The 20,173-nt window shown below is 35.3% G+C and overlaps 1 protein-coding gene across 3 annotated transcripts in view; it reads left to right on the top strand.

Annotated features, from left to right (window-relative positions):
• The window catches only part of Smurf (SMAD specific E3 ubiquitin protein ligase), a 452,534-nt gene that overhangs the window by 415,151 nt on the left and 17,210 nt on the right, over window positions 1–20,173 (top strand). For all 3 annotated transcript variants that reach the window (XM_090407614.1, XM_090407612.1, XM_090407613.1), the window contains 2 exons: window positions 4,182–4,302; window positions 16,006–16,207. In XM_090407614.1, coding sequence (XP_090263740.1) covers window positions 4,182–4,302; window positions 16,006–16,207 — 323 coding nt within the window. The remainder of the gene's footprint in view (window positions 1–4,181; window positions 4,303–16,005; window positions 16,208–20,173) is intronic.

The raw sequence follows: 20,173 nt of genomic DNA, 5'->3' as shown, positions 1-20,173 counted from the left end.
TTCCATATTGCTTCTCTTCAGTGCTGCCAAAAGCTTTTTCAAAATCAACAAAGTTGATTTAAAGATTTGACTGCCATTCTATTGACTGTTCTGTTATTATTATTCTGAATGTTGCTATTTGATCTATACATGACCTGTTAGCTCTAAATCCTGCTTGTATTTCTCTTAGATTTTGGTCTATTTCTTTTTTTTATTCTTTCTAATATTGTTCTTGTTAGTATTTTACTTGTTTTTAATAATATTCCTCTCCAATTACTTCAGTTGGTCATATTTCCTTTTTTTAGTATTTTAATCAGTAACCCAATATTCCATTAATCTGGCCATTCTTCCTGTATCCATATTTAATTAAGAAATAAGTAGACTATATTCACCATTAAATCCATATTTGATTTTAATAGTTCATTTGGTATATCATCTATACCAGCTGCTTTTCCATTTTTACTTTCTTTTAGTGCTTTTTTGTATTTCATGTTTTTTAGTTTTTTTGTTATGGTATTTGAATTTCTTTTTCAGGTTTTTCTCTATTCATTATCTCTCTGTACCCATCTTTCTATTTTCTTTTTATTATTGCTTATTTCCTTGTTTGTCTTTAATAATATCTCTTCTTCTTTTCTTGCCCGTTTTTATTCTCATAATATTACATAATGTTTTAGTTTCATCTCTTAATAGAGATAAAATTAGCTGCAGTTTCTACCTAATTTAGTAGGCTTTCAATAAACTCTCATCTTTTCTTGCATTTTTCTTAATATCTTTGTCTTTCTTTATATTTCTCTTGTAAGTTGATGTTATTCTTATCTTGTATTATTATTTCTTTCTTTCTTTCTTTTCTTTCTTCAATTTTGAGTTTAGCATGTGAAGATGTTTTAATATGTCCACATTTCTTCAATGCTTCCGAATTCTTCATGTTCGTTCTGTCTGGTCCGAGTAAGAATATTCTATTTTTTTTCTCATTACTTTCTTTATACAGGCGGTCCCCAGGTTACAGATGACCCGACTTATGGCGTTCTGTACTTACGAACGGGCTCCCAAGACTCCCCATAAGGATAATTAATAATTAAATCAGTGGTTCCCAAACTATGCGCCATGGAATATTCCAATATTTTCACTGAAATAACCATACCAACTGCAACTGTTAGGTAGGCCTATGTTCTGACTTTGGGTTCCATAAAAAAAAAATCCTGATATACTAAGGGTGCCATGAACCAAAAAAGTTTGGGAATTAAATAATTAATTAAATTTATAATTCGGGAACTAGTTTCTTCCGCACATGTAAACAAACCCACATGTATGAGTTTGTTTTTACTTTCTGTTTGTTTGAATTAAAAGAAAGAGCACAATAGTTTCTGTAACTTATTATTAGAGTACAGGTGTATTATTATTATTGCCACATATGAGCCATTATATGGTAATATTATTATTACCATATATGCGCTGTTCATCAGGGATCCAAGTTACGTACAAATCTGACTTAAAGACATTCTCAAGAACGTATCTCGTTTGTAACCCGAGGTCTGACTGTAGTTATTAATTTTATTTGAATTTCTCTTATTACTAAAATGGTCTGTATAAGCATCTGTTCTCCTGTCACTGATCTCACATGTAAAAGAGATCATCTCCATTTTTTTTTGTATCATATGATCAATTTGGTTACGAGTTTTTCCATCTGGTGCTCTCCATGTTATGTTATGTATATTTTTATGCTTGAAGATGGATCCTCCTATTACTAATTCATTGATCATGCAAAAATCCAATAACATTTCTCCATTCTCATTTATATTTCATATACCTTCTTTTCTCATTTATATTTCTCTACCTGTACGATCATTTCCACTTTTAGCATTTTAGATCCCTATTAGTATAATTATATCTCTAGGATTTGTTACCTTTTGTTTTTTTGTAATAAATTATAAACTTTATATTTTTCATCTGCCTTATTAGTTGATGCATATACATTTATAATTGTCACTATAAAATCTATAGTTAAATCTTGCTTTTGTGCATCTTTCTGTAATTGGTTCCCAGTCCATTATTGCAGCTCTTGCTTTACTGGACATCATTACTGCCACTCCTTTTGCATGTTCACTATGCTCTTCTTTGTTTCCAGAGTATAGTATTGTTTCTCCTGAAACAATACTGTAACTCAACTGATGAATTCCTGTCCATTTTGTCTTGTTTCCCTTATTCCCAATATTTCAATTTTGTAGGCTTTCCTATCTTTGGTAATATTGCATACTTTTGATGTTTCCTCTATATTCCTCACATTCCAACATCCAATTCATATTGTTTTTTTTGTTTGTTTTTTTTTGGTTCCAAATAATTTGTATGTCTCACTGGGTTTTTGTGTCTTGTTTAAATTTTCTGTTGTATTCCTCAATTCCATGGTTTCATAAGAGCTTTCACTAGGGAGTGTCATTCTCCACAGTTTGTCTTCATTCATGATTACTTTTTGGTCAGATTTTACGAAGATGGGTTGCTAGCCCAGACTTGGGACTGGCAAGATGTGGCATAGCTGTATCATGGCTGGCTTGGGGTAGTTTAACATGAACAGGTTTTAATCTGTTAACAATTTCTTTGGACCAAGAAATAACCTTTTTTTTTTTTTTTAAATAATTTATGAACTTTTTTTTTTCTTCTTTTGGAACATAGTGGGGCTTCAATCTGTGATTTGGTAAGATGAAGATCCTACATTTATTGTTCTATTCCTCTTGATTTATAAGAACAGTCACATTACACTTGTTAGCTTTTGTGATCACAATATTTTTTATTCTTGTATAACTTTTTCAAGGCACCTATTTCTTTTAGATGGTTTAGATTTGGTTAGGATGTTTGCCATATCCAAGCAAACATCATTCGCTATTCTAGGCAGCAGATTGTAGATACCATGTTCTGTGTCCATCATAATTTCAAGTTTGGGAACCTTGATTTGGTGCAATAGTAAAGTTATGTCCTTGACTTGAGAGTATTAGCAGCTTTCTTACATAAGTGCCTGTGATAACTTTATAACCATGTGATGTTAATGAAGTTGTGGTCATAGCATAGTACATTGGTGGTGTTGGAGGATTTCAGATTTCTTCATGTGCCTGCTTTTAACTTTTTTGAATTCTTTTTTCGCTGACACTTTGGAAATATAATATAGAACAGACCACAGTTCAAGATTCAATGCATTTAATAGTTCTTAATATAGAACATTGATGGTCTTGTTTATTTTGGTGAGCTTTATTTGAGGACCTATATGCTTACATAGGAGCACACTAAACTCACTCATTGATACGATGTGGTATGAATTGAACTTTCTTTGAATTTGAGGTAAGCAGTAATCGTGTTGGTATCCTGGCATTGTTTAAGGAAAGCTAACCCACTGTCTTGCAATTTTAGTTTCCACTAACCAAATTGTCATGCTCTGTGTACAATATCATCCCCACAGAGCATCATTAATCTACAGACAGGCTTAAGTGGTGGACATTGTTCATGATATTTTTAGAGTATTACAACACAAAATCACTAAATTATAAAAAAGATGTTTATTGACTAGCTGATTTAAAACCAGCATCCTCAGAGCATAACTACTTTTTTTTTTTTTTTGGCAATAATGGCTATAGCTTCTAAATATAATTCATAAGCTTACTAAATATAATTTTATATGGCTTCTTTAATTATGTTGTAACATTTACAAATACTGTAGATGAAAATTGTAATACTGTAAAGGTATTTTTGAAAGAATTAAACTGATTGCCAATATTTACTTTGAGAGAAAGAATCCATAATGAATATGTTAAATCATAATGCAAAAACTACATTTTTACTTGAAAGGCTGTAGATTAAGAAGTTTCCATTTTACAACTACCCAGTTATAGTTTGCTTAATTATTTTAATTTGAGATAATTTTTCCATTTTAATAAAATACCCTTTTAACAAATTGCATAAGAAATTAAATATTAATCATATTAATTTGGTTGAGATAAGTGAGCACTACAAAATGTAAGCATAGTTTATTTTTCATCTTAGCAATGTTTAAAAAAATATATGTATGATTTAAATTTTACTGAAGAAGCTTCAAGATTAAAGTAAAGTTTACACTTCACAGATATGGGATGTAATACATCAGTTTCATATAATAATTTTAAAAAGCACATAGCTTTAGAGTTTTATTTTATTTGTTAGTATTGTTTCTCTTTGTATAGGTTATATGTTAACTACCGGTTTATGAGAGGAATTGAACAGCAGTTTTTAGCATTACAAAAGGGTTTCAATGAACTAATTCCTCAACACCTTTTAAAGGCTTTTGATGAAAAAGAGCTTGAAGTAAGTGTAATTTTTATATTAATTTATTATTTTCTTAAAGTTTTATTATTATATGAAACTCCCAGGCAGTCAAGGATTCATCGAGGGAGGCCATATATCACCCATGTCACCTATCATACCATCTCTTCAACTCATTCACATTAGATGCACTCACCACTTCAACAGGCAAACTGTTCCACTCGCTCACTTCTCTGAGAGAGAAAAATCTAGTTCCTACTCCTTTCTTAACTGCACAAACTTAACTTTGAATGTCCCCGTGTTCTCTCCTCTCTTTCATATAATGAAAATTTTCATAATACCATATCCTCTACCACCCATTCAGAAGTTTATACACCTCTATCATATTATCCCTCTTTCTCCTATTTACCAGTGTCTGCAGTCCGCATAATCCAATCTCTCATCATAATCTAGATTTCATAATCCCAGTGTAATCTTTAACTCTTCTTTGCACTTTCCACAGCTTCTTTATCCCCCCTCCAAACCCAGGAGACCAAATCTGTACATAATAGTTCAGGTGTGGTCTTATTAAGGCCTTGTAAAGAGGCAAGAAATGAGAAGAACTTGAGTTAAGATATTAGGAATCATTGAACTGGGATGGGCAGAAATGGGTCACTTTGATACTGGTGATTTCATGATGTATTACTTTGGACACGAAAACCTTCGAAGAAATGAAATAGCATTCATAGTTAGAAGAGAATACAAAAAATACATTTTGGATTACAACCTAGTGTCGATAGAATTATTCTAATTAGAATAAAGCATACTCAGTGAATGTTACACTCATACAGGTGTATGCACCCACTAGAGATTCAATTGAAGATGAGGTAGAAGAATTTTACAGCAGCTTGCAAAAAGTAGTATACATTATTGATAAAACAGATTTTCTTTTGATATTAGGTGATTGAATGCAAAAGTGGATGAAAAAGATGAATGTGGCATCACTGGAAAATTTGGTTTAGGACTGAGGAATGAAGCAGGAGAAAGGATGTTGGAGTTTTGTGTTGAGAACAGTTACTTTATTGCAAACTATCTGGTGCAGACTGTGGGACAGATCATGAATTAGATGTCACTGGTGTTTTGAAAAAATCCACGACAATTCCATTGTAGGAATATTTTCATTATTTCTTTTTTGGTGGTATCATCTAGCTTCCTGTGTTGAGAGTTCTGCTTTCAAATGCCTTGGATTTTTTCTTTATTGAGAATCGAAGACAGCCAGTACCTATCATTTCTTCTTCATCAGGAAAACTACTTAAGACATTGTCATACAGTACTCCTTCTAGGAGTCTAGGGACATGAATTATTTTATCTTTTTTTTGGGGGGGGGGGAGAAACAGAAGTATCCATGCCATCTGAAGATGGTCCATCTATTAGAGTCTTAAGACATGGCTCTGACTCTCTGCAGTGCATGTGCCAATCTTTTCTATTACTGGATTTTCTTGTGGCAGGACCATCTTTGGCATGTCTAGAGGAGTAAATCTATACAATTGGTCTTCGGATTGACATATGGGTTGGATTCCATCTCTATTTTATATTATTTTTTTTTAAAATAGCTGCCTTGCCAGTGTAAGAAGATTTAACAGATGTTGCTGCCACTTTTGTGGTATATTGCCTCCTACTAAGTGCATATTGCTCTGTTTTTATTTTTTGGATCTCTTTCTCATCCTTCCACCTCTGGCATGCTTAAGAGTATACCACATGGTCTCCCTCACAGAGAAGTTTGGTGTTTTTGCTCTTAATCTTTATTCTCATGCTCTTTACTGTCACAATGGACACAGATGGCAGAGCCACGATAGCCAGTTTGGGACATAGAGCCTTACTGAACAGTTGAGATGTCTTGCTTGACAGATGTTGGTGTTTTTGGTTTGTTGAAGGTAAGGATGGTGGAAACCAGATGCTTAGTCCTACGTATATCTTCTTATGGCTGTCACTCCTTGGCTCTTGAGTTTGGAGCATATCTCTTCATCAGGAACATGAAGAGGGGTCCCAACTCAGATATTATGTTTCCAGAAAAGTTGAACGTTTTGAGAGATAACTGTGATTGGTAACCTGATTCATGTTGCATAGCATAATTTTTCTGATTGTGCAACTGTAGCTGCTTCAAATAAGTATATCACCTGAATGCAGTTATTGTACAGTGTGAAGAAGGGTGCTGTTTTTTCAACTGGATGTTCACCTGTTGAGTAGATGATTAAGAACATGTGGTGTACTTATTGCAGCTTCTGATATTTTATATTTCTTATTTTGATTTTCTATTTGATGATAATATGATTTCTGAACCTGGTTGGGGCTTGTTGAAGGCCCTTGATAAACAAGAGGATGAATAAGTGTTCATTCTCAGGAGGATACTGATTTGGCACCAGAGCTCCCCACCCACCATGGAGCCACAAATGGATGCGCACTCTGGCAAACAATGGCACTCGGGAGTGGAACACCAGAGCTACCCTAGACCATGGGGAAGGAAACTTACTGTAGCACCCTTGCAGGCAAGCTCACTAGTTGACTGATCCTGGCAGTGCCATCAAGGACTGCCCATCTTGCCAAAGCAGAGATCAAACAGTGCAGGACTACCAGGATCCCCCTTTCTGGATGCTTGTAAGTTGTACCACATGACAAACACTGTGGCAAGGCATTGGATCCCGGTGATGGTAATCTTGGTAGATAAGATATTAAAAAAAAAACTCAGAAGAATTAGAAGAAAAGAATATAAAAAAAAAAAAGCATAAAAAAGAAGAACAAAAAGGACAAGTACCATCACTGGGAGGGCCCTTTCACGACAAACCAATGCAGAGAGGTGAATTTCTTGAGAAAATATTGAAATTCATATACAGATTTAATACATCTATGGCTAGAATTTGAAGTCATATGCTTTTTAGAAAAGTTGAACGTTTTGAGAGATAACTGTGATTAGTACCCTGATTCATGTTGCATGGCATAATTTTTCTGATTGTTGTTAATTATCATTTAGTCTGGAAAGCTATCAAACAAGTTGTATCATAAAAAATAAAAGAGTTGTGTACTGAACAGAAAAATATAAAAATGATTAAATGCAATGAATACAAAGTTCAAATAAGCAAAAAAAAAAAAAAAAAAAAAACAAGGTGATATTTTGGAAAATGAAGACCGTCTATAAGATATTTTAGAATAAGTAGCATTAAAATGTTTAAGGCTAAAAAATAGAAATCACTAACAAAACCCAGAATATAAAGCATTAATTTCAATTAATTTAAAGAATATATGTCAATGTTTCAGTTAATTCTTATTAATATTTGTATGTCCACACAGTTAGCCTAGTGGCTGTGCACTTTGCAACCATGTAACTGGGGAAGGAGTGTCCCAGGTTCGATTCCCATTGATGATGTGGGGAATTTGAGGATCTTCCTCAGCCATAGCCAAGTTAGCCGGTCATGGGCAGTAGGGTTTTTTTCTGCCAGTTTATCTGGCATTTTTCATCCTGAAAGCAGGCAAACCGGCCCTGTGAACATACACGGATCTACAGCCATAAATACCTAACCCCCCACAAGGGGGCTCAACTTGCCCCAATAGGGATGGAGGAGAAAAAGGGAGGAAACTCCATGCGAATAAAATAAAAAATAAATATTTGTATGGGATTAAGGTTAAAAACAAAGGCATATTATTATTTCACACCTCCAGGGAGTCCAAGACTCATCGAGGGAGGGCACCTACTCTACAACTCTCCGTCCCCACCACTCAACTTCATCCACCCATCATCCACCAACTGCATCTGCTGTTCACCACCACCACCACCAGTACTTTCAGAGACAATCACAAACATCCATGGCCACAGCAGGATTCGAACCCGCAGCCTTTTAGCTGGATGGTGGATATGCTAACCACTCAGCCAACCAGGCCTAGGTAGATGAACTATCAAAAACAAAACTTCAGCATATAATGAAAAGTTTGACACTTTAATCTGATGACATCCAATAAATAATTTATTACCTACTCTAGTAAAAAATAAATAATAACATGGCAAACATTGTTATTTAAACAGATTTAGGAATATTTCTATTGCAAATATTTCTATAATGAATAATTTTTGTCACTAGTGCATGCAGGAGAAAAACAAATATTTAATGCTTCTAAAATTCATATTGTGTAGAAGTATGGGTATGTTTTACTCTCTGGTAAAAATTCACTTCAGAAATGATGGTATGCATCATTCTTTTTATAAGGACTTTTCAAATGAAACTGTTACTTTCCTCCCAAGAAATTCATGTTTTTAAAAAAAAAAAAAAAAAAAAATCAGCTAACGCCTTTTTATTCCCGTATACGGGGAGTAGGCGAGGCCATTTAGCCCCATCTAACTTTTGGAGACTGAGTGGGCAGTTCAGTCTCCACTGGTACCAATCAGAGATAGATGGCCCAAGGCTATCACTAATTAAGCGGTACACAGTGAAGAGAGACGGCTCAAATGTGCCGCCATCTCATGATCCCTTACCCTAACACAATATATTTAATGTCTGAAATAATGTGGGTTCTATGGTCGATTTTCTTGAGTTTACAGGTCGAAAAACCCGAGTTTCTGGGAGGAAAAACCTGCTTGCCCGTGCCAGAGATCGACTAACTCGGGAACCGGTCGAAAAAAGGCTTAGAAAAATTTCCTCTAGTCGCCGACTAGACTCGAAACCAAGTCTCCCTTCGTGCGGCCAAGCGCCGTGGTGTGCAAACGCCACATCCACTGAGTATCACTTTGTTGCTTTAGTGGATGCTTTAGCTTTAGCTGCAATGTGGATGCCATAGCTTTAGCTGCAATTACAAAACATCCTAGCATTACCAGAGATAACAATTTATATGAATCTATTAATTTCAGATTATTATTAATAAAATATAATTGTTGAAACTTTGAGTTATGGCTATCTTTGTGTAGTTTAAAAAAAAAAAAAAAAGAAAGAAAAGAGTGTGAAACAGACTTCACATAAGATTCTCATGACCACAGTGTTTTAAGGTGTCTGCCACTGCCAGATGAGCTGCATTTCAGTTCAGCTTATGCTCCAAATATTCTTTTAGAGAAGTAGTGTGATATTTTAATGTGCTGTGTACAGACCAGGGCTAGTAACAATTGTTTTTGTTACCAAGATACTACAGTACCAAATTAAGGAGGGCTATCATAGTAAATGATTCAATGCACAGGTTGCATAGAACAAATGGGTGCGAGTTTTTGGATGTGTAGAGTGAGTTTTGTGGTAGAAAAGACACATGTAAGAGGGGATGCCTATACTTGAGTGGATTTGGCATCAGGAGACTGGAGAAATTATTTATTAGGATGAAACCTAATGCAGAGAATGAGGGAAACTAGATCATCATGGGAGGAATGGCAAGAATGTGTGTGTGTAAGTTCAATGATGATATGCAAATATGACAATGATATGAATGAGGATTGTTATGTATCTGGTAAAGGAGTGGAAATGTATCCTTTGAGTTTGGACCTTTAGAGCACAGATTTAAGTATAAGAAAAAGCTAGGTAGTAATTTGTTGTGTATACAAATGCCAGAAGCATCAGTGAAACCTGGCAGTCAGAATCAGAAGTTCTAACTGGGATTGATTGTAAAGAGCATAGTTTTTTTAGTTATGGCAGAAGAGATATAAAGTTTCCACTGAGAGTCAGTGGGAACTCTATTAACAGTATGCTGTATCTATGTCCATCCTCTGTCACATATGAGGGTGGTCTGAAAAGTTCTTGGCCTAACAATGAAAAAACAGATTTATAATTTCAAAATTATTTTTATTTTTCAACATAATCTCCTTTAAGACGAATACATTTATTCCAGCAATGCTGCAGCACCATTATCCCGTCCCTGTAGTGTTTCTCAGTAAGATCTGCAAAATACCCCTCTACAGCTGCAATCACTCTTGATTCGAAGAAAAACTCTGACCGGCGAGGAAGAGTTTTAGTTTTGGGAAGAGATAGAAGTCAGAGGGAGCCAAATCTAGGGAATAGGGTTGATGGTCCAACAATTCATAGTACATCCCTTAATTTTCCCATTTCCAAAACACCTTTGTGGGCAGATACATTGTCCTGATAAAAGATGATTTTTTTTCTTCTGCAAACCAGGTCTTTTCTCACAAATTTTTTAGTCTAGTCTGGTTAAAAGATTGGAATAATATTCCCCGGTTATTGTTTTACCCTTTTCAAAATAATTAATAAACAAAATGCCTTTAGCATCCCAAAACACCGATGACCTTTCCTGCTGATGGAACCGACTTTGTCTTCTTTGGTGCTGAACAACCGGCGTCTATCTATTGTTTTAACTGTTGTTTGGATTCTGGTGTGTAATGGTGAATCCAAGTCTCATCCATAGTAATAAATCAACACACAAAATCAGTTTTATTCTTAAAACATTCCAAGCACTGTTCAGAGATTTTCATGTGAGTGTGTTTTTGATCTGCTGTGAGCAAGCGTGGCACCCATCTTGCACAAAGCTTTTTCATTTGCAATTCTTCATGCAAAATATATCCTACACGTTCTTTTTAAATGCCTACAGTCTCAGCAATTTCACACACTTTGACTTGCCGGTCGTCCAATACCATATCATGCACTTGATCAATGATTTCTGGTGTTGTTACACTTTTTGGATGCCCTTCACGTGAATCATCCTCAAGGCTGGTACGATCATGTTTAAACTCGGCAGCCCATTTCTTAATTGTCAAAAATGAAGGAGAAGTGTGCCCATAAACTTTTATGCACTTTGAATGAATTTCTTTTGCCTTTAAACCTTCTTTTACAAAGAATTTTATAACCACACGATAATCAATTTTATCTATTTCAAGGGATACAGACAACACTTTTGCTTCAAACAGCTGTATAAAACAAACTACTTGATAGAATGACTTGCAATTTCACATGGATGCTTATGACAGATGTACCAACTTAGAAAAAAAAAAATCATGCTGATAGTGTTGCCTTCTATGGTTGAGGCCGAAAACCATAGAATCTCTCGTATATCTCTCAAGATGACCTTGATGTTGTCGTATCATAGTTACCACTTCCTTACTTTTAATGGGGAATTTAATGGACAACATTCTGAAGTAGTGCTCAAACATCAGAAGAAGAGTTGTTGAGCATGTGCTTAACAACAATAATCCCTCCTGCCTAAACATAGGAAATAACACCTTCCATATACTTACACAGATATTCACTGACATAGACTTAACTGTCTGCTCACCCTCCCTTTTCCCACTCTTCAAGTGAGAAACTGATGAGAATTTATTTGAGAGTGATCACTTTCCTGTAATATCCACCTTCTTGCATGGGCAACCATGCACTCCATCTCAGATATCACAGTGGAAAATTGAGCAAGCTGACTGGCTCACCTGCTCATCATTAACAGAATATGATTGCAACAGTCAGCACTTCTTCCATCGGTGCTTCAGTAAATCATGTAACAGAATGTATTGAGTAAGCTGCCATGACTGCAATTCCTAAAACATCTAGTTGGTTTTCACGTTTCCCTAAGCCATGGTGGAATGACAATTGCTCAGCATCTAGAAATGCTCAGAAGAAAGCTTGGGGTATTCTGCAAACTTAATTGCTTTCAAATGTGTTTGAGCTTGAGAAAGATACATCTGCCATCAGCACCAAAAGGAATCCTTGATCAAATATACTTCTATATCAAGATCCACAAACATCAAAGAAATATTGGGAAAATCCAGAAAATGTAAGGCAGATATACCGCTCGCCAGCTCTCCATTCTAGAATATAATGATTGCACAGTTGCTGACCCAGCAGCAATTGCCAGCACACTCGGGGAGATTTTTGCAAAAACATCAGCAACATTCTCTTATCCCACCACCACCACCAAGTTCCTTGCCCAAAAAAGCAAAGCAGAAAAACACCTTCGGTTTTCTTTGAATGCATCTGGCTGTTTACAAAGAAGAAATGACAGCTGCTTTGCTAAAATGCTTTCCAACTGTTGTTGGACCAGATAATATCCATTATGAGATAGTAAAACATATGTCACCATCATCTATGGATGTTGCACCTCTGTAATAGAATTTTCTGTGAGATCATATTTCCAGATGCCTGTCAGAAAGGCAATTATTATTGCCTTTCCTAAGCCAGAGAAGGATACAGAATCATCAAATAATTACTACCCAATTGCTATGACCAGCTGTTTGTGCAAGATTCTAGAAGAAATGGATAATTCTTGTCTTTTATGTTTTCTGGAGAAAAACAACCTTTTTTACCATAACACAAACACCTAGTATTGGTTTTCTTCGATATGGAAAAAGCATATGATGCTGCTTGGAGATTTGATATACTGAAAGACTTAAATAACTTCGGTCTTAAGTGCCATGCTTTTTACAGTCATTGTTAACTAGATAACAGAACAGCTTCATCTAATATGAAGGTTATAGAGATTGGAGAAGAATCAAAATACTCTGATAGTCTTTCTTGACTTGGAGAAAGCCTTCGATAGTATTGACTGGAATCAAATGTTTCACCTCCTAAAAACAATAAAGGTAGATTGGAGAGATAGAAGGCTCATGTTTAATCTTTACAAGCATCAAGAAGCCCTAATAGAAGCAGCCAGCAATACAACAAAAAGCATTAGCAAAAATACTTAGAGGTGTAAGACAGGGGTGCTCTCTTTCACCCATATTGTTTAATCCGTACATTGAAGATGCAATAAATAAATTGAAAGAACTAATAGAAACAGGAATTAAGATAAATGGAATTGATATTAACTGGCTACGGTTTGCGGATGATATAGCAGTTATAGCTGATAATGAAAACAAACTGAAAGCCACCGTTACAAAGATGGAAGAAATGTTCACACAGTACAGCCTAAAAATTAATTATAAGAATACAAAATTATTAATTACAAGTAAAGCAAATCCAATGAAAATAAACCTGGAAATAAATAATAACTTAATACAACAGGTATCCTCTTTTAAATATCTTGGAAATCTTATCACAGAAGATGGAAGAAACCAATCAGATATTAAAGCATGAATAATCCTAGCCAAAAAAGCATTCTATAACAGAAGAAACATTTTTAGGACTTAGCATCCAGCTCAAAAAAAGGCTAGTGAAAACATACATATGGAGCATTACATTATATGGTTGTGAGGCCTGGACTCTAACAAAACAAGACATGAAAAAGTTGGGGGAATTTGAACTTTGGTGCTGAAGAAAGATGATGAAGATTAGTTGTACAGAAAGGAAAAGTAATGAAGAAGTTCTAAATATAGTTCATGAAGAGTGGTCATTAATGAAACATATCAGTAAGAGAAGAAAAAGCCTAATTGGACACCATTTGAGGCATGGGGGACTGATTACAGAAATAATGGAAGGAGACTGTAGAAGGAAAGAGGCCACAAGGCAGACCAAGAATTTCATATATAAATAACATAATGATGCTAACTGGCGCTAAGAGTTATGAAGAGATATAAAGGATGTCACAAGACAGGATGTTGTGATGTGTTGCTATAATTACCAATCTTTGGATTGATGCACCAAAGAAGAAGAAGTGCCCAATCACTAATCCCAATTGCATCACATGCAATTGGGATTAGTGATTGGGCACTTCTTGATACTCATATTCAACATAGTAAACTCAGTTTCTTCCCTCACATACATCAGTTATGAGATATGTGCCATACCATAAAGCAGTGAGCATTCTGTGCTGTGCACCCTATCTTCCACCCATTAGGGTGGGTGCTAATAGTGTTTCTTTGTCTCATTTGTACAGGGCATTGATACAATCAAAACTTGATTGTGTGTTTCAAGTCTGTGCTTCTGCCTGGGAGTGTACCCTGCAATGGCTAGACCCTGTTCACCATCATGCCATCAGAATTAATGTTGGTGCATAAACATCACCTATTCCTAGTCTTGTATGCAAAGGCAAATGAACCATCTTTATAGCTTTCTTATCAATAGCTGTCTGTCATATGCAACAAAAAGAAAATCCCTGACAGACCACTTCTTATAGCCAACTATTATTCATCCACGATGAAAGAGTTTGTACAACATTTGACAGGCTGCCATAAAACCCTTTGGTTTGCAAGTAAAAGCAATCTCCTACAAGCTCTGAAAATAGTAGTAGACAACATAAGTATGTCATAACCATACCATATCATACATAGCATGTAGTTTTTCTTTCAACAGACTACCGAAATTTTCCATCCCTTTCCCCCAATTGTCTACCAGCAACTATTTCGATCTCATAGAATTGAATATTCTGATTTTGTGCCTGTCTACATGGACAACTCAAAGTTAGAGGACCCGATGGGTCTTCTGCTGTCTTTCCAGGCATTTATATCTGCATAAATCTCACTAGAGTGTACCAACTTTACAACTGAGCTATGTGTGTGCAATAGAGCTTGCACTAAAATACATCAGATTGCATCACTACCAAAGATGCATAATATATTCAGACTTGCAAAGATCTCTTCAAGTAATAAAAAGTCAAAGGCTACAGAAACATCTCTGCTCTCTCTCAAATCCAACACCTACTCCTTCAGTTATGTAAGTTGCACTCAGGTGTATGTTTCTGTTGGATTCCAAGCCTGCAAATATTGCAGCAAGGTCAGCTCATTTATGAAACATCCACTCTCTGCCTATACCATACACTGATTACCAGCAGATTATCAGGCATACACCATCTCAGTGGCAGTCATCTTGAAATATAGATATTAATAATAGACTCTACCAGATTAAGCCAGAAATTAAATTGTGACAGTCTGGTCTGCACAGGGTTCAAAAAGGTGAGGTTGTCTTGCTCGGCTCCACATAGGCCGTAGTCATCTCACACACTCCTTCCTGTTGAGGGATTATAACATCTCTATGTGTCAGTTTTGTAATGCTGGACTTACTGTTGGTCACATTTTAATTGACTGTCCTCATTTTATGAATGAGAAAACTGATTTTAGCTGTATTTAGAACCTGTCTGAACCTTATACATCAGGCATCTTTTATCCGACTCAACAGATGTTTCTTTTGTTTTTTTGTTTTTACAGAAAATGAATATATTTTACCATATATAGATCCTTTGTGCTATTCTTATTTATACAGTCTTTTTTGTATATATCATTTTTATACCTTGTTTTATTATTTATGTTTTATAAACTTTTTACCATTTTTATCTATTTTTTATATACTTGATTCTAAACTCATTTACATACATTTTTATGTTTATCCTTTTGTCATATTTTACTATTTTTTTAACTTGTATATTGCTCTGATAACTTACTAGTGTAGTACGACCACAGTCATCCTTGCACCATAAAACACCAACTAGTCGATCTCAAGAAATTCACTGGATAAAAATTGATATCCAGAGAAAATAGTTTAATGGACTTCATGTTGGTTTGAAATGTATTCAGAAGAAGACTAAAATGCTCATATTTTATAACAAGTAAGCAGACTAAAGTCTATACCATGAAACTTCAAAATATCCAACTGCCCACAAGATCTTTGATCTAGAGCTTCACTGTTAGGTGCTCTCTTTAAGTGGGCTGTTCTTCATTTCATGTCAAAACAGACAGCTTTGTCTCCTCTAACTTAACACCTGATAATTCCAAACAGCCATTCATTTCTCCATAGAGGTTAATAGGATCAAATGTTATGCAACTCACTATACCATTGCTTTATCGTAAATACTGAATATTTAATCTTAGAATGCATTAAAAGCTTAAATTGTTATCTTGAGATAATTTTTTTTTTTTTGTTCCTAAAATAGCTTGTTATTGGTGGCCTTGGTAAAATTGATATGGAAGACTGGAAAATGAATACTCGATTGAAGCATTGTACACCTGATACAAATATTGTGAAATGGTTTTGGCAAGCTGTAGAAGTGTATAGTGAAGAAAGGCGAGCAAGGCTTCTGCAGTTTGTTACTGGAAGTTCCCGCGTTCCTCTTCAGGGATTCAAAGCTTTACAAGGTTTGTTAATTATATATAAATATAATACAAGTCAAAAATAATTTTAACTGTAATAATATTTAAAAGCATTTAAAAAATACTTATATGATGCAATATCAGAATGTGTCCCAAGAGTTCGAAGAATAAATAGGGTAGGAGTCAATGGATGTGTAATCTTAACAAGCAAGAGATTTGTAAGAAAAGGATGATGTGAAAGGAATACCATGTGCATAAGGATGATGTCCATTAGGAAAATTATAAGCAGCATGCATGAAAAAAAAAAAACTGGCTCTGCAAGCTAGATAACCCCAAAGAATTCTATTGCTATGCTGCAAATAAAAGAAAGAATGAATATGAAAGAATAACCTACTGAATGCAGATGGTTTGAGGTGACAGATACAGAAGAGGTTATTCTTTCATTTGAGTGCCCATTTTATAAAAGCTACAACCTAGTGTATGCAACATTGAGCTCACTGCTACCTCTTCACTGGATGAAGAAACTCAGGTGTATGAGGAGGAGGTATTAGAGCTGTTGCACAAACTGAATAAGAATTCATCAATAGGGACTGATTGGATATCAGCATGGATGCTAAAAGTGTGTTCAGCTGAACTGGCTGTTCCTTTAACCAGACTATATAATTTGGGTCTCAGAACAGGAAAGATTCTGCAGGGGTGGAAAGAATGTATGGTAATCTCATTGCACAAGGGTGATGCAAAGACATGTATTCAACTATCAACCAATCAGTATCTCAGTAGTGATGGTGGTGAAGATTTTGGAAAAGTTGAATAGGGCTCACATTCAGAAATGGATTGACAGAACATAGGTTTACTAAGGGAAGGTCATGTTTTAGCAACTTGCTCACATTCTATAATAATGTTACCATTGAGCTAGACAAGGGGAATGGATTCACCATAATACTTTTGGATTTTACTAAGGCTTTTAACAGAATACAGCATGGAAGACTCTTGCATAAATTAGAGAATATATGTTTGGATTATGAAATATTAGTGGGGATAAGAGGATGACTGACTGACATATCAAAGTGAATGTGAGTCTGCAAAATTTAAGGTAACCAGTGGCATACCACAAGGATCAGTCCTTGGTTCACTGTTATTCAATCTGTACATTAATAACATTGGGAAGGATTTGATAGGTGACATACATCTATTTGCTGATGATGCAAAGATAGGTAGGGTAATCAGGAATGCAACTGATATACAGTACTTGCAGAATGATTTGAATAGGCTGTAGTTGTGGGCATGGGAAAGTGGATGTCAGCAAATGTAAAGTCATGCACTTTGGCATGATTAGATATCCAATGTCATGTTATATTGGTGGGATTATGCTAGAAGAAACTGATCAGGCTAAGGATCTTGGAGTATTAGAAGATAGGAAGTTGAAGTTCGGGGGCCATGTAGCAAAGATTGTAAATACAACTCAAAAGATAATTGCAATGCTGAAAAGAACTTTAAAGATAAGGAAGTTATTTTGCCACTTTACAAGGCCTTGATAAGACCTCACTTGGACTATTGTGCAGAGTATAGTCTCCTGGTTTTTGTTGTGATTTTGATACATTGGAGAAAGTGCAAAGGAAAGTATTAAAAATGATATCAGGATTGTGGAATACTGATTAGGAAAACAGATCGAGAATTTGTAGACTGCAGACACTAGCAAACAGGAGAAAGAGGGGATGATATGATTTCATGATATCAATCATATCATGAAATCATACAGGATTTCAGTTGATGGAATTTTTTATTTTATGGAGAGTGAGGGAAAGGACAAGAGAGCATCCTTGGAAGCTGAGAATGAATGCTGCTAAGAAAGGGGTGAAGTCTAAATTTCTCTCTCTTAGAGTGGTGCATGATGGGAATGGATTGCCTTTGGATGTTGTGTGCAAGCAGTAAATGAATTCAAGAACAAGTATGATAGCTGGTGCATGTGTAGTATGTGGCCTCCCTCGATGAGTCCCTGACTCTCTGGAGGTCTCTCTTAATAATAATAATGCCCCCATCTAAAAAAGAATTGGCATTCTTAGAATGATCTCCCAGATCTGGCAAATTTATGCAGCCAAACTGTGTGGTTCGGAAAGCATTTCATAGCTCATGCCAATCTCAAAAATAGTCTCAAGACCTATAGTGACTTCCTTGCAGTAGTATCTACTTCCATTTAATTTTGTGTAAAGGCATATCCAAGGCATGGTCTGCCAGTCCTACTTTCCATACAGTGATTGCAAATGTAGTTTATGTTCCTCAGGGTGGATGTTAACCAATCTTCCAGTCTGTCTTAAGTTTATGTGCAAGAAACTATATGTTACAGGATATGCAAGTGGATGAAGCTGATCCTTTGGAGAGTAGGTGAAGATTGTTAACTGGGTGTGCGGTTTGAAAGTAGCATGGAAATTGTATTTGTGAAGAACTTTAGCTAGCTTTCAGATGTATTCCTAATATAGAGGATGGGAATAGTTTTACTGTGATCCTGTATTTTGATTGCAGGAGGGATAGGGGAGGCATATAATATTTTGTCTTTTTTTATAGGAGTTGTAATCATGTTTAAAAAAAAAAGAGTTGCAAAGGTACCTCAGTTCAGTGGCAAGAGCTATCATTTGAGCAAATAACCCTTTCTCTGTGTAAGTGTTTTGAGGATTCCATACTATAGAATGAGTGATTGGTGTGGCTGCTTTTCAGCATGTAGATTTCCTATAAACAGAAAAGGATAAGGAACCATTTGTTAGTCATGTAACTTTGTGTGTGTGTGTTCTTATGTTGGAGGTTTAATGGATTTTTTTACAACACTCAGAAAGAATTAAATTAGAATTTAATACTCCTATATTTCGTGTGTGTATGTCTAGGAATGAAAGATAGCTGTGTTCCTTTTTCTCTGGTGAGATATATTTTTGGATATCGGCTGTTTAAATGCACTAAAAATGTATTTAAAGTATCTAGGCTATGTACCCAAATAGCAAAGAGATCATGTACATAGTGTGGTTGTGTTGAGCGCTTGGTTTTCAAGAAATACCAAATAGATATTGGCTGGGTTGGGAGTGGGAGGGTGATAAAGGGACAAAGACAAACCTATTGTAGTCCCATCTAGCTGTTTGTATATTTTTCCTTGCTATAAAAAATAACCTCAATGTATTGTGAATTTTAGTAATTCAAATATGTTGTGTAGATATCAGGAATTTGATGATGTCTATTTCAGCAGTTCATTGGTAAATAATGAAGTACTATCAAAGCTGACCTCTTGAGTGTATTGGGTTAGGATTATTAAGGTTTTAAAATGAATTGAATTTTTAATGGAAGTAGAGTGGTCTTTTTTTTTTGGGGGGGGGGGGGAGTATTGTGCTAATTGTTTGGTAAGTTTGTAGGTGGTATTGTCTGTGCTGTTAATTGTTGGATCAAGTGCGATATTGGATTTTTGGGGCGCATTATATCCGAGATGGTTTTGTTTATTGGTAATTTGTGCCACGACATAATTTTTTAAATCTATACACATTTTTCTTTTGAGATTTAGTAGGATTCTGATCTAAAATCCAGATATAGGAAGACTTTTAAAAAAATTGTTGATTTTTTTGTTATATGCTGTTTGGTCCATTATGACAGTTGTTTTACGCTTATCTTTTGGTTATAATGTTTTGTTGTTGTTGTTATCTGAGTTTTAAGGCTGATATTTTTGTAGATGCAATGTTCCCTAGGAAGGTTTTCAAGAACATCTTCGTAAACATTTAACAGCCAGTGCTGTTATTTTCAAATGATGCAGCTCTTGCTGCTGAACTTGGGTACTTATGCAACACTTTTTTTTAGTCATTGGCTACCACTCTGTAAAATAGGCAGAAACTACACTCTCTCCTTTCCCCATCTCTTCTGCAACCAACTCACAGGATCACAGCAGAACTATTCACATCCCCTATATCTGGAATACATCTGAAAAGCTAGCTGATGTTCTTCACAAATAAAATTTCTATGCCACCTTTCAAGCTATACATC

The sequence above is a fragment of the Typopeltis vanoorti genome, chromosome 17, assembly GCF_054136105.1.
Source record: "Typopeltis vanoorti isolate ZY-2024b chromosome 17, IOZ_Tvanoo_1.0, whole genome shotgun sequence".
Taxonomy (NCBI): domain Eukaryota; kingdom Metazoa; phylum Arthropoda; class Arachnida; order Uropygi; family Thelyphonidae; genus Typopeltis; species Typopeltis vanoorti.
Note: the sequence above shows the minus strand (reverse complement) of the source record. Positions and strands in the feature narration are given on the sequence as shown.